The sequence below is a fragment of the Bufo gargarizans genome, chromosome 3 (genome assembly GCF_014858855.1).
Source record: "Bufo gargarizans isolate SCDJY-AF-19 chromosome 3, ASM1485885v1, whole genome shotgun sequence".
NCBI classification, from domain to species: domain Eukaryota; kingdom Metazoa; phylum Chordata; class Amphibia; order Anura; family Bufonidae; genus Bufo; species Bufo gargarizans.
Genome location: NC_058082.1, coordinates 2,166,759 through 2,180,439, shown reverse-complemented (window position 1 = coordinate 2,180,439; position 13,681 = coordinate 2,166,759). Strand labels below are relative to the sequence as shown.

General features: G+C 49.0%; 1 protein-coding gene across 1 annotated transcript in view; it reads left to right on the top strand.

Annotated features, from left to right (window-relative positions):
* The window catches only part of LOC122931297 (transient receptor potential cation channel subfamily M member 2-like), a 136,884-nt gene that overhangs the window by 56,799 nt on the left and 66,404 nt on the right, over positions 1 to 13,681 (top strand). Inside the window, exons 10-16 of the mRNA XM_044285362.1 lie at positions 5,307 to 5,428; positions 5,842 to 6,168; positions 6,657 to 6,785; positions 7,121 to 7,250; positions 7,326 to 7,471; positions 12,441 to 12,553; positions 12,628 to 12,735. Of these exons, the coding sequence (XP_044141297.1) occupies positions 5,307 to 5,428; positions 5,842 to 6,168; positions 6,657 to 6,785; positions 7,121 to 7,250; positions 7,326 to 7,471; positions 12,441 to 12,553; positions 12,628 to 12,735 (1,075 nt within the window). The remainder of the gene's footprint in view (positions 1 to 5,306; positions 5,429 to 5,841; positions 6,169 to 6,656; positions 6,786 to 7,120; positions 7,251 to 7,325; positions 7,472 to 12,440; positions 12,554 to 12,627; positions 12,736 to 13,681) is intronic.

Below are 13,681 nucleotides of genomic sequence, written 5' to 3'. Positions count from 1 at the left end.
GGGACTGAGTATGACAGGAAGGGGACATCTCTCCTCTCTCTCTAAGACGCCTGTCAATACGAACGGCCTGAGACATAGCAGAGTCCAAGGAGATAGGCCTCTCATGAAAGGCAAATGCATCTTTTAATCCCTCTGAAAGACCATGGCAAAATTGACTTCGGAGCGCAGCATCATTCCAACCAGTATCAACTGCCCATCTCCGAAATTCTGAGCAGTATATCTCTGCGGATTGTTTACCCTGGCATAATAGACGTAGTTTAGACTCCGCCAGAGCAATACGATCCGGATCATCATATATCTGACCCAGGGCTTAAAAGAATTCATCCCCTGAACGGAGAGGCCGTGCCCCCTCCGGCAGCGAAAAGGCCCAGGACTGAGCGTTACCTCTGAGCAGCGATATAATGATCCCCACCCTCCGTTCCTCATCACCAGAGGAATGGGGAAGAAGGCGAAAATGGAGTTTGCAAGCCTCTCTAAAACGCACAAAATTCTCACTACCCCCGGAGAACGTATCCGGGAGCGAGATCTTAGGCTCAGAACAAACTCCATGAACGCAAGCTGAACCGGTCACTTGAAGCTGAGAAAAAGTCTTACGGAGATCAGCTACCTCCAATGAAAGACCCTGGAAGCGTTCAGCCAAAAGTGAAACCAGATCCATGCTTGAGACGGTTTTGGCGGCTTATAATGTCACGGACGGTGTACAGGAAACAAGGCAAAGCAACATGTATAAACGACTCGCTGGATCCAAAAACTAAGGAACCAAGGGAGACCCCTGCAGAAGACCTGGCACTTTCCCTGGCTGCTCAGCCTATGCAAAGATCCGAATGGTGGAAGTTTGCATATCCACGTACCTTGACTATATAACCCCTGAGCACCCTACAATAGTGAGGGGACACGACCACCGGCTCCCTACACAAGATACGGAGGGAGTCAGGGTCACCTGGGATCCAGCAAACAGAAAATAACAGATAAATGTTCAACACTTAGCTTTTGTAGCAGACAGGAGAACAAGATCAGCATGCACACACACTCCAGGAAGAAGTATAAGCCGCCCAGAAAAGCATTCTGGGGAGGAATTTAAAGGGAAGCAATTAGTCCAACACATGACAGCTGAGAGAGGCTAATGAGATGAGGAACTGAATACCACAACACAGAAACTCAAGGAGGAGGTTCTGAAAGGCCTCTGTCAGAGCTTCTCAGCTGTCTGGTTGTGACACCAATATAACCTTGGTGGATTCACTGGACAGAGACAGGCTACTAAATTCAACAGGTCCAGTATTTGGTTGTGGGTGGGCTGCCAGACTAACTCAGGTACCGACCGGCGTGAGGTCAGGTATCTGGTTAATCTTCCCTGGGGGGTAACCCTAACCCTAACCTCACAAAGTTGTAACAATTTATAATAAGTGTAACTTGTCAGCTTGGGAGGAATATGCTGGGTGTGTTTCTATTGTCCCATTGTGCCATTGTCCCATTGTGTGTTTAAATGGTGATGTCTGTCCTGTTGTCTCCACATGTGCATTGGCGATCTCCCTTTGTCCTGAGAGATAATTGGATTGCCCTCGGTTCTCTCCGGGACAGAGAGGAGGAAACCATGATGCATTGTGGGGATGTGTTGTATCTGTTCTGTGTCGCAGTCTCCCTTCTGGTCCTCTAGGGGGCGGGAACGATTGGTTGCTGTACTTGCATTGTGTGTGTTGTAAGATACTGATTGGTAGGATTTCAAAACCCTGTGGGCAGTACTATGTTTGTTTTTTATGAATAAAAGAGGCTGTATCTGAAGTACAGTCAGACCACTGCTGACCCTCAACACGGAGCCTTGTCTTGTTATTGGGGGGATTCCCTGTATGCTGTTAGAGACTGATTGCCAGGAGTGTAAGCCGATTGTATGCTTTTCCTGTTCGTCTGCTGGCAGCTATTCTTTAGGTTCCAGTTTGGAGTGCTATTTTGTATCCAGTTCGGGAGGTTGGTGTTCTGCAGTAGCTGTGCCTGTCTCTCAGAAAGGGGCATATCGCCTAAACGGATTTTAACCCCTTGTCTGCTGAAACGGTCCGTTACAGTGACCACTCCAGTACTGACCCCTGTGATACTCCACTAGTGACAGTGACCCCTCCAGTACTAACCCCTGTGATACTCCACTAGTGACAGTGACCCCTCCAGTCCCGACCCCTGTGGTTCCCCACTAGTGACAGTGACCCCTCCAGTACTGACCCCTGTGATACCCCACTAGTCACTATATTTTTTTACGCTACACCATTCCTTCTGAACTGTTGTAATCCCTTCTTCCATCCCCCCCCCAGTCGTACTACCTCGCCCCCCGTCTCTATCTGCACTATCTTCCCCTCCTATAATGTAATTACCTCCCCCCTGGTCTCTATCTGCACTATCTTCCCCTCCTATAATGTAATTACCCCCCAGCCCCGCTACCTCCCCCCGGTCTCTATCTGCACTATCCTCCCGTTCTATAATGTAATTACCCCCCCAATTCCCATTACCTCCCCCCGGTCTCTATCTGCACTATCTTCCCCTCCTATAATGTAATTACCTCCCCCCCGTCTCTATCTGTACTATCCTCCCCTCCTATAATGTAATTACCTCCCCTCCAGTCCCATTACCTCCCCCCGTCTCTATCTGCACTATCCTCCCCTCCTATAATGTAATCACCCCCCCCAGTCCCATTACCCACCCGTCTCTATCTGCACTATCTCCCCCTCCTATAATGTAATTACCCTCCCAGTCCCATTGCCTCCCCCAGGTCTATATCTGCACTATCTCCCCCTCCTATAATGTAATTACCCCCCAGTCCCATTACCCCCCCCCCAGGTCTCTATCTGCACTCCCCTCCCCTCCTATAATGTAATTATCCCCCCAGTCCCATTACCCCCCCGTCTCTATCTGCACTATCTCCCCCTCCTATAATGTAATTACCCCCCAGTCCCATTACCCCCCCCCGGTCTCTATCTGCACTACCCTCTCCTCCTTTAATGTAATTATCCCCCCAGTCCCATTACCCCCCCAGGTCTCTATCTGCACTCCCCTCCCCTCCTATAATGTAATTATCCCCCCTGTCCCATTACCCCCCCATCTCTATCTGCACTATCTCCCCCTCCTATAATGTAATTACCCCCCAGTCCCATTACCCCCCCCCCCCCGGTCTCTATCTGCACTATCCTCCCCTCCTATAATGTAATTATCCCCCCAGTCCCATTACCCCCCCCCCCCCCGGTCTCTATCTGCACTACCCTCTCCTCCTATAATGTAATTATCCCCCCAGTCCCATTACCCCCCCAGGTCTCTATCTGCACTACCCTCTCCTCCTTTAATGTAATTATCCCCCCAGTCCCATTACCCCCCCAGGTCTCTATCTGCACTCCCCTCTCCTCCTATAATGTAATTATCCCCCCAGTCCCATTACCCCCCCCAGGTCTCTATCTGCACTCCCCTCCCCTCCTATAATGTAATTATCCCCCAGTCCCATTACCCCCCCGTCTCTATCTGCACTATCTCCCCCTCCTATAATGTAATTACCCCCCAGTCCCATTACCCCCCCCCCCCCCCCCGGTCTCTATCTGCACTATCCTCCCCTCCTATAATGTAATTATCCCCCCAGTCCCATTACCCCCCCCAGGTCTCTATCTGCACTCCCCTCCCCTCCTATAATGTAATTATCCCCCAGTCCCATTACCCCCCCGTCTCTATCTGCACTATCTCCCCCTCCTATAATGTAATTACCCCCCAGTCCCATTACCCCCCCCCGCCGGTCTCTATCTGCACTATCCTCCCCTCCTATAATGTAATTATCCCCCCAGTCCCATTACCCCCCTGTCTCTATCTGCACTATCTCCCCCTCCTATAATGTAATTACCCCCCAGTCCCATTACCCCCCCCCCCCCGGTCTCTATCTGCACTACCCTCTCCTCCTATAATGTAATTATCCCCCAGTCCCATTACCTCCCCCCCCGGTCTCTATCTGCACTATCCTCAAACCTTCTAGCCGTCTTCTTCCCCAGCACAGCTGCCCCTTCCCCATTGAGGTGCAGCCCGTCCCTACTATAGAGCTTGTAGGTGACAGAGAAGTCGGCCCAGTTCTCCAGGAACCCAAACCCCTCCTTCTTACACCAGTTCTGGAGCCACTTGTTAATCTCCCTAATCTCCCGCTGCCTTTCTTGTGTGGCTCGTGGTATCGGTCGTATTTCGGAAAACACTACCTGTTAAGGTCCCTGCCCTAAGCTTTGAACTAAATCCCTAAAATCATTTTTAAGGACTCTCCACCTTACTCTAACTTTGTCATTGGTTCCGATATGGACCATGACCACTGGGTCTTCTCCAGCCCCTCCCAGTAATCTGTCAACCCGATCCGCGATGTGTAGAACTCGAGCGCCAGGAAGACAGCACAGCGTTGGACGATCTCGGTCTTTGTGACAGATCTCCCTATCTGTTCCCCTAATAATGGAGTCCCCACTACCAGCACCCGTCTGCCCTGCTCTCCTGGTCCCCTGATTACTGGAGCTGACATTCCCCTGACCGGCAGAGGAAGGGTCCGGCTGCAGCAGTGCCGTCCCTGGACTGACATCCCCCTCATCTGACAACCTTGTGACAGATCAGGGCTAGCCTCCCTGCACTCTTCCCTCTACCCCGCTTTCTAACTGTTACCCAGCTAGCTACCTCACTTTCCTGATCCGCCATACTACCGCCCTCCCCCACATCTACCCCATAGAATGCTTTCTCAGTGAGCAGCAAACTTTTTTCTAAATTGTCAACGCTTCTCAGTGTAGAAACTCTCCCGTTAGATACTCGATGTGCGATTCCAAACTGGCAATTTGCTCACATTTTGAACACAGATAAGAAAACATCTGTTCCAGGACTGCAGACATCAGACAAGACGTGCACTGGACGGCGCTGTCAGTGATGGACACATACTAAATGGGGATTACACAAGAAAAGAGAAAATACAATACAGTGCAGTGATAGGAATCTAACTTGCTGCAGTCCCCTCCTAAAGTCCCTGCATCTGAAGTCACGCAATCTAAAGTCACACACTTAGTACAAACACACACTTGAACTCAAACACGCGAAAGCTCACAAACTCGCGTTATTTACCTGCTTGTATAAATGCAGCTCTAAAACCAGACTGCTTTTTTTCCCTCTGGATTCATAATGATAGGACATTTCTGGCCAGTAGAGTATCATAGGAGCTCAGGTAATGTGTGGTCCTTGGTAGTAGCTCTGTCATTACTCATACTCCACTGATGAGCATTTTGTATACCAGTATCATGAACTTGAATCTTACTGGTGCCCGTGTCTTTCAGCATCTCACAGTGCTGACAACTTTGGACAAGAAAACTGGTACCATCAGCTGAGGCTCGCTGTGTCCTGGAATCGGCCAGATATTGCTGAGACACAGATCTTTACTGATGACTGGACTTGGAAAGTAAGGTCATCGTCAAGCAGTGGTCTTCCATTTACAATGTCCTGTCTCCTCTCATAATGTCCTGCTTGTCTGACTCCTCCATCTTCCCCTTCACATTCTCACCCATTATTTACCTATCTACTCTTATCTGCTCTTATTCCAGGAACCATCTATTGTGCTCTTGTGTCTCGTCTCTCCAACCTTGTAATGTACCCGTTAATCAAAGTTCTTCATTCATTTGTAAGATGTCATAAGTTTCAGGGAGTCTGTTAGAAATCCTCTGGAGATGTAAAGTTATTGCGAGAAGCTTGGAAATTTAATTTAGCCTCAAAAGGCCTGAAAATTGCCTAAACCTCAGTCCAGCTGGAACCAAATCAGGATTGGAGGTTTGTGTGCGACCAGTGATATCTTAGGACACCTGTTCTGTGTTTCAGCCCTCAGATCTGTACCCTTGCCTGACGGTGTCCTTAATTGAGGATAAACCTCTCTTTGTCCGCCTTTTCTTGGAGCGTGGAGTCAGTTTGTTAGAATACGTCACTTGGGAAACTCTAACATACTTGTACAATAACACGGACCCTTCCAGTCTGATTCACAGCAAGCTGGAGAAAATGGCAACTGGGGAAGTATCAAGGCAACAAGTTGAAACCACCATTAGCATGCACCATGTGTCCCTTGTCCTGCAAGAGCTTCTAGGAGACATTACTGAACTCTTGTATCGTGAAGAAAAGCATCCCAAAATCCGAGGTCATGTAAACATGAAGGTAAATGTTTAGACTAGTTATTGTGTATGATATAGAGAAGTAGGGCTATGCTGCCTCAGTCACCATCATAGTGTTGTCCTCCTCACATCTCCCTCCCACTGTACACTAGGTACAGATTGGTCTATGTCCAGGAGATGGTGAGCTCTGGATCTGTATGGAAAATTTCAGCCCGCACAACCCCTAGCAGGTGCAGATTGCTATGGCGAAATAGAAATATAAATGTAAAAACACAGAATGCAATCGCACACTGCAACCAGCACTCTGCCTTGCCTTTATGCTGGATGTTGAATAAGGCATTGGTGTACATTTTGGCCAAAGCGTAATAAGCCACTCGCCGCGTCAAGGCCGCCTTCATGAGTGGTCCCTAACACTAGTTCCTACCTTTTATGGGCCATGGATCTGTGTCCAGTCCACCAGAATATGTTCTGCTTCAATGCGGTCCATTATGCTACGCTAGTAGGAGAGTCACATTTTGTCTTACATTTCAGATGAATGGCAAAGTGTCTGTGATGAGAAAACTCAAGAAGACTCATCAGCTGAAGCATCCTGTGCGCGATCTTCTTATATGGTGCATTGTTCAGAATCGGGCAGAACTTGCAGATATAATCTGGAGCTTGGTAATTTCTTCTAAAGCTCCCATGTTTTCCTGTCCTATATCACACTCGCCCCGGCTATCACTATCCTCATCTCTTGTCCCATGCTGCCCTGAGCAAAGATTCTAATGTCTAGTTACCTGGGACTTGGCGCCCTCCAGGTCCTTAGCACTCTGGCCGCATGACACACGAGTCTCCCTAACTACACTCTCCTCCCATGACAAACTGTTTCCTTGTATTGAATATTCCATGATGCCATACAGTAATTAAAGGTCTATAGCTGACAAATTCCTTCTGCAGCTTCAGGCATCTGAAGACATTTGTGGTTTCAGAATCACCCCTGTCTTTTTACCCTGCAGTGTCAGGACTGTGTAGCTGGGGCTTTGGCTTGCACCAAGATCCTGAAGGCCCTTTCTAAAGAAGAGGAGGATCCTGAGACCAGAGGACAGTTGAATGTCTTGGCCGATGTCTATGAGGAGCGGGCTGGAGGTGAGTTGAGAACCATTACATTGTTTCCTCTGCCATCTGTCCCCAATCACTAAGAGACCCTGTGTTTTTGAGCAGGAATCTTTTCTGAATGTTCTCGATATGATGAAAAGCGAGCAGAACTTCTCTTGATCCGAATGTCTTCACAATGGGGTAAAACCACCGCCCTAGAACTTGCTCAGGAATCCAAAGCTCAGAACTTCATGTCTCTTGGAGGAGTGCAGGTATAAAGTGGACCTCCACCTACAAGAAGATAATGGTTTTAAGTGGAGGACTTGGTAGTAATGGTCATGACTGTAAAGTAGGCCATACATCTTAGACAACTGCCAGGCAAAGCTTATTGAGACTACAGTGATTCTGCTCGACCTTCCCACACACATGCATGCTCAATTCAGCCAAGCCTGCACATGTTCTCAGAGGAGAGGGTGGAATAAGTTGCTGTCCATGTATTGGACATGTTTAAATCCAACATCCCCATCCTTTTTTATCTCTGACATTTGCTGACAGGGGAGAGTTGGACACCCGCATGCACAGTAGATGGCTGGCTGGTGCCATAGGAATCTGATATATATGGCCACCTTGAAGGGAATCTGTCATCATTTATGTGGTACTGCCGACAAGGAGACAGATCCAGTTCTTCCACTGTTAGTGCTCAAAACTGCGCTGAAATACACAGTCCAGACTGCTGTGCAGTGCTGACATAATGGAGAGGACTCCTGTGCGCATGCACAGTGCTGACATAATGGAGAGGACTCCTGTGTGCATGCACAGTGCTGACATAATGGAGAGGACTCCTGTGTGCATGCACAGTGCTGACATAATGGAGAGGACTCCTGTGCGCATGCACAGTGCTGACATAATGGAGAGGAGTCCTGTGCGCATACACAGTGCTGACATAATGGAGAGGACTTCTGTGTGCATGCACAGTGCTGACATAATGGAGAGGACTTCTGTGTGCATGCACAGTGCTGACATAATGGAGAGGACGCCTGTGTGCATACACAGTGCTGACATAATGGAGAGGACTCCTGTGTGCATGCACAGTGCTGACATAATGGAGAGGACTCCTGTGCGCATGCACAGTGCTGACATAATGGAGAGGACTCCTGTGCGCATGCACAGTGCTGACATAATAGAGAGGACTCCTGTGCGCATGCACAGTGCTGACATAATGGAGAGGACTCCTGTGCGCATGCACAGTGCTGACATAATGGAGAGGACTCCTGTGCGCATGCACAGTGCTGACATAATGGAGAGGACTCCTGTGTGCATGCACAGTGCTGACATAATGGAGAGGACTCCTGTGTGCATGCACAGTGCTGACATAATGGAGAGGACTCCTGTGCGCATACACAGTGCTGACATAATAGAGAGGACTTCTGTGCATATACACAGTGCTGACATAATGGAGAGGACTCCTGTGTGCATGCACAGTGCTGACATAATGGAGAGGACTCCTGTGTGCATGCACAGTGCTGACATAATGGAGAGGACTTCTGTGTGCATGCACAGTGCTGACATAATAGAGAGGACTAATGTGCATATACACAGTGCTGACATAATGGAGAGGACTCCTGTGCGCATGCACAGTGCTGACATAATGGAGAGGACTCCTGTGTGCATGCACAGTGCTGACATAATGGAGAGGACTCCTGTGCGCATGCACAGTGCTGACATAATGGAGAGGACTTCTGTGAGCATGCACAGTGCTGACATAATGGAGAGGACTCCTGTGCGCATGCACAGTGCTGACATAATAGAGAGGACTTCTGTGTGCATGCACAGTGCTGACATAATGGAGAGGACTCCTGTGTGCATGCAATGGAGAGGACTCCTGCGTGCATGCACAGTGCTGACATAATAGAGAGGACTTCTGTGTGCATGCACAGTGCTGACATAATAGAGAGGACTTCTGTGCATATACACAGTGCTGACATAATAGAGAGGACTCCTGTGTGCATGCACAGTGCTGACATAATAGAGAGGACTCCTGTGCGCATACACAGTGCTGACATAATGGAGAGGACTCCTGTGTGCATGCACAGTGCTGACATAATAGAGAGGACTCCTGTGCGCATACACAGTGCTGACATAATGGAGAGGACTCCTGTGTGCATGCACAGTGCTGACATAAGAGAGAGGACTCCTGTGTGCATACACAGTGCTGACATAAGAGAGAGGACTCCTGTGTGCATACACAGTGCTGACATAATGGAGAGGACTCCTGTGTGCATACACAGTGCTGACATAAGAGAGAGGACTCCTGTGTGCATACACAGTGCTAACATAATAGAGAGGACTTCTGTGCGCATGCACAGTGCTGACATAAGAGAGAGGACTCCTGTGTGCATGCACAGTGCTGACATAATAGAGAGGACTTCTGTGCATATGCACAGTGCTGACATAATAGAGAGGACTTCTGTGCGCATGCACAGTGCTGACATAATAGAGAGGACTTCTGTGCATATGCACAGTGCTGACATAATGGAGAGGACTTCTGTGTGCATGCACAGTGCTGACATAATGGAGAGGACTCCTGTGCGCATGCACAGTGCTGACATAATGGAGAGGACTTCTGTGCATATGCACAGTGCTGACATAATGGACAGGAGTCCTGTGCGCATGCACAGTGCTGACATAATAGAGAGGACTTCTGTGTGCATGCACAGTGCTGACATAATGGAGAGGACTCCTGTGCGCATACACAGTGCTGACATAATAGAGAGGACTTCTGTGCGCATGCACAGTGCTGACATAATAGAGAGGACTCCTGTGCGCATACACAGTGCTGACATAATGGAGAGGACTCCTGTGTGCATGCACAGTGCTGACATAATAGAGAGGACTCCTGTGCGCATACACAGTGCTGACATAATAGAGAGGACTCCTGTGCGCATACACAGTGCTGACATAATGGAGAGGACTCCTGTGTGCATGCACAGTGCTGACATACCGTAATAGAGAGGACTCCTGTGTTCATACACAGTGCTGACATAATGGAGAGGACTTCTGTGCGCATGCACAGTGCTGACATACCGTAATAGAGAGGACTCCTGTGTGCATACACAGTGCTGACATAATGGAGAGGACTCCTGTGCGCATACACAGTGCTGACATAATAGAGAGGACTTCTGTGCGCATGCACAGTGCTAACATAATAGAGAGGACTTCTGTGTGCATGCACAGTGCTGACATACCGTAATAGAGAGGACTCCTGTGTGCATACACAGTGCTGACATAATGGAGAGGACTTCTGGGCGCATGCACAGTGCTGACATAATAGAGAGGACGTCTGTGCGCATGCACAGTGCTGACATACCGTAATAGAGAGGATTCCTGTGTGCATACACAGTGCTGACATAATGGAGAGGACGCCTGTGTGCATGCACAGTGCTGACATAATGGAGAGGACTCCTGTGCGCATGCACAGTGCTGACATAATGGAGAGGACTCCTGTGTGCATGCACAGTGCGGACATAATGGAGAGGACGCCTGTGTGCATGCACAGTGCTGACATAATGGAGAGGACGCCTGTGTGCATGCACAGTGCTGACATAATGGAGAGGACTCCTGTGCACATGCACAGTGCTGACATAATGGAGAGGACTTCTGTGCGCATGCACAGTGCTGACATAATAGAGAGGACTTCTGTGCATATGCACAGTGCTGACATAATGGACAGGAGTCCTGTGCGCATGCACAGTGCTGACATAATGGAGAGGAGTCCTGTGTGCATACACAGTGCTGACATAATGGAGAGGACTTCTGGGCGCATGCACAGTGCTGACATAATGGAGAGGACTCCTGTGTGCATGCACAGTGCTGACATAATGGAGAGGACTCCTGTGCGCATGCACAGTGCTGACATAATGGAGAGGAGTCCTGTGCGCATGCACAGTGCTGACATAATGGAGAGGACTCCTGTGCGCATGCACAGTGCTGACATAATGGAGAGGAGTCCTGTGCGCATGCACAGTGCTGACATAATGGAGAGGACTCCTGTGCGCATGCACAGTGCTGACATAATGGAGAGGAGTCCTGTGCGCATACACAGCAGTCCTGACATTGGATTTCAGCAAGGAAACAGGAAGCAGCAGGGAGTGATCCGGACCCTTCACTGCTGTACTGCAGAAGTATTACTCCAGATAAGAGTCCGAGATCAGGTGACAGAGTCCCTTTAAAGGATAACTGTCATTTTTTTTTATTTGCCAGTCTATTAGAGCTCGGCATGTAGACCTGAGAGAGTCTGTCAATGATTTCCAAAAGATCTGTAATCACCTTATAATAACAGCTTTCATTAATGTCCCTTTCCACTGCGCCCTTAAAAGACCATTGCTAGGGCTTGTCTGCCTCTAGCAAAGAAGACGGAGGGGCGGTCCTCCACACTGCAGGCCTGCATTAGGCTTCAGAGTGAGGGGGCGTGTCTCTCAGTAATCCAATCTGATTGGCTGGCAGGAAGCTGCTGGCTACAGCTGGCTTTTTGATGAAAACATGACAGTTATCCTTTAAATGCTCGGGTGGTAGATGGAGCCGTAGCCATCAGTGGTCGCTGTGGATGATGATGGGAGAGTGAAGGCGTCTGTGGGATGCAGAGTGCAGATCACTTGGAGAACATGGCAAGAACAGGATAGGTCATCAGTCTCAGATATCCGGGGGGGCGACACCTGGAAACCCCTGCCGATCGAGCCTCACCCTAGGACAGTGACATCACTGTGTATTGGTCACATGGCTAGTTGTAGCTCAGCCCCATTGATGTCAATGGGGCTGAGCTGCAATACCAGGCACTGCCACTATACGATGTGTGGCGCTGTGCTTGGAGGACATGTTTGTGATGAATGAGCTGCAGCCAGCAATGGACAGACGGCAGTTATTTTTACAGGTGGATGATATGCGAGTTGGTTAGGACATCTGAAAGGGTGGACAGTCTCCTCTGAGTCATATACACAGATGATATGTGACATCGGCGGGGGTGCTTAGGTTGTATAATGTGGACACAGAGGGGGTCATTTATCAAACTGGTGTAAAGTAGAACTGGCTTGGTTGCCCATAGCAACCAATCAGATTCCACCTTTCATTTCCAAAGGAGCTGTCAAAAATGAAAGGTGAAATCTGATTGGTTGCTGTGGGCGACTAAGCCAGTTCTGCTTTACACCAGTTTGATAATTGACCCCCAGAGTTTTTCTCTTCCACCAGATGTTCCTCATGAAGACGTGGTGGGGGCGGCTGTCGGTGGACAATGGTTTTATCCAGATAATTCTATGTATGTTACTATTCCCACTCATCTACAGTGGTCTCGTCACATTCAGGTAGGTCTGAGGACATCCCTGCTCCCTGCTCCTCTCAACAAGAACACCTTATAATGGAGTGCTCTGCATTACAGGAGAGGATATGTGTCGGGCTCCTCTGGGATTGAAGGAGGCATAAGTGAGCGTCAGAGCATGAGACTCCGGCCTGAGCAGAGGAACAACAGAGCACGTCATAGCTATGGGTGAGGGCAGAGGAGGTGGTAGCACTTCTGGCTGCATGTTTCCTATAATCCCATTGAATCACCTTGATTATATAAAAGCATGTAGAAGGGGGAGTGTGAGACAAGAAGCGGTTGAATGTGGGGTGTTGGGGCCCCCAAAATGACACTTTTTGGTATAAACTTTATTTTCTCATATAGAGGCAGAAGACTCTTTTTGGGTGCAGTCACTTGGCCCACCAGGGTAGTGGATACAGCTTAAAGGGCACTCTCACACTTGGCGGACAGAGATCAGTAGGGGTCTAATGGTTGGGCAGCACTTAGACAACAGGGTGCTGTTCAGCTTACACTCCTCACTGGCACAGCTCACACCATTTCTCACATGCAGGAGGCCGAAGACTACAGATGCTGATTCCATGATGGGGTTACCAGTAGACGTGATCCTTTCCTCCTCCACTCCCAGCACATGTACTCTTTCCCAGTTTGAACCAGAATGGCTTTTCACCAGGTTTTGAGTAACCAGTCCCTTTGTCCACCAGATACCTTTGTGGCTCCCTGTCCTTCCACGAGTGACTTTCTAAGGGCCCCCAGTTCAATGATCCTTTTTTGCACCCTAGGGTGGGTCATCTTCACATGATAGTTTCAGAGGCTCCCCTCTCCAATAACTCCCTTGTCTCTCTGGGAAGTAGTCAATCACTTCTTTCCACCAGCTTCACCCTTGAAGGTCAGAATCCAGGCCTACCCTTCTTGCAGTACAATCTCTCACACCATGTGTGCTTCATCATGGGCTCATAGGCTCTGACTTGCGTTACTTCCACCTGCTCACTGGTGCCTTCTATAGTTACCTTCCCTCAGGAAGAACTAAAGCATTGGTATTCAGTGAGATTGGGGGGTTGTTGACCATGTTCCTTATATACAAGCAGATTCTTTCACATTTAGAGTCTCATGTCATACCTGGCGGACTTTATTG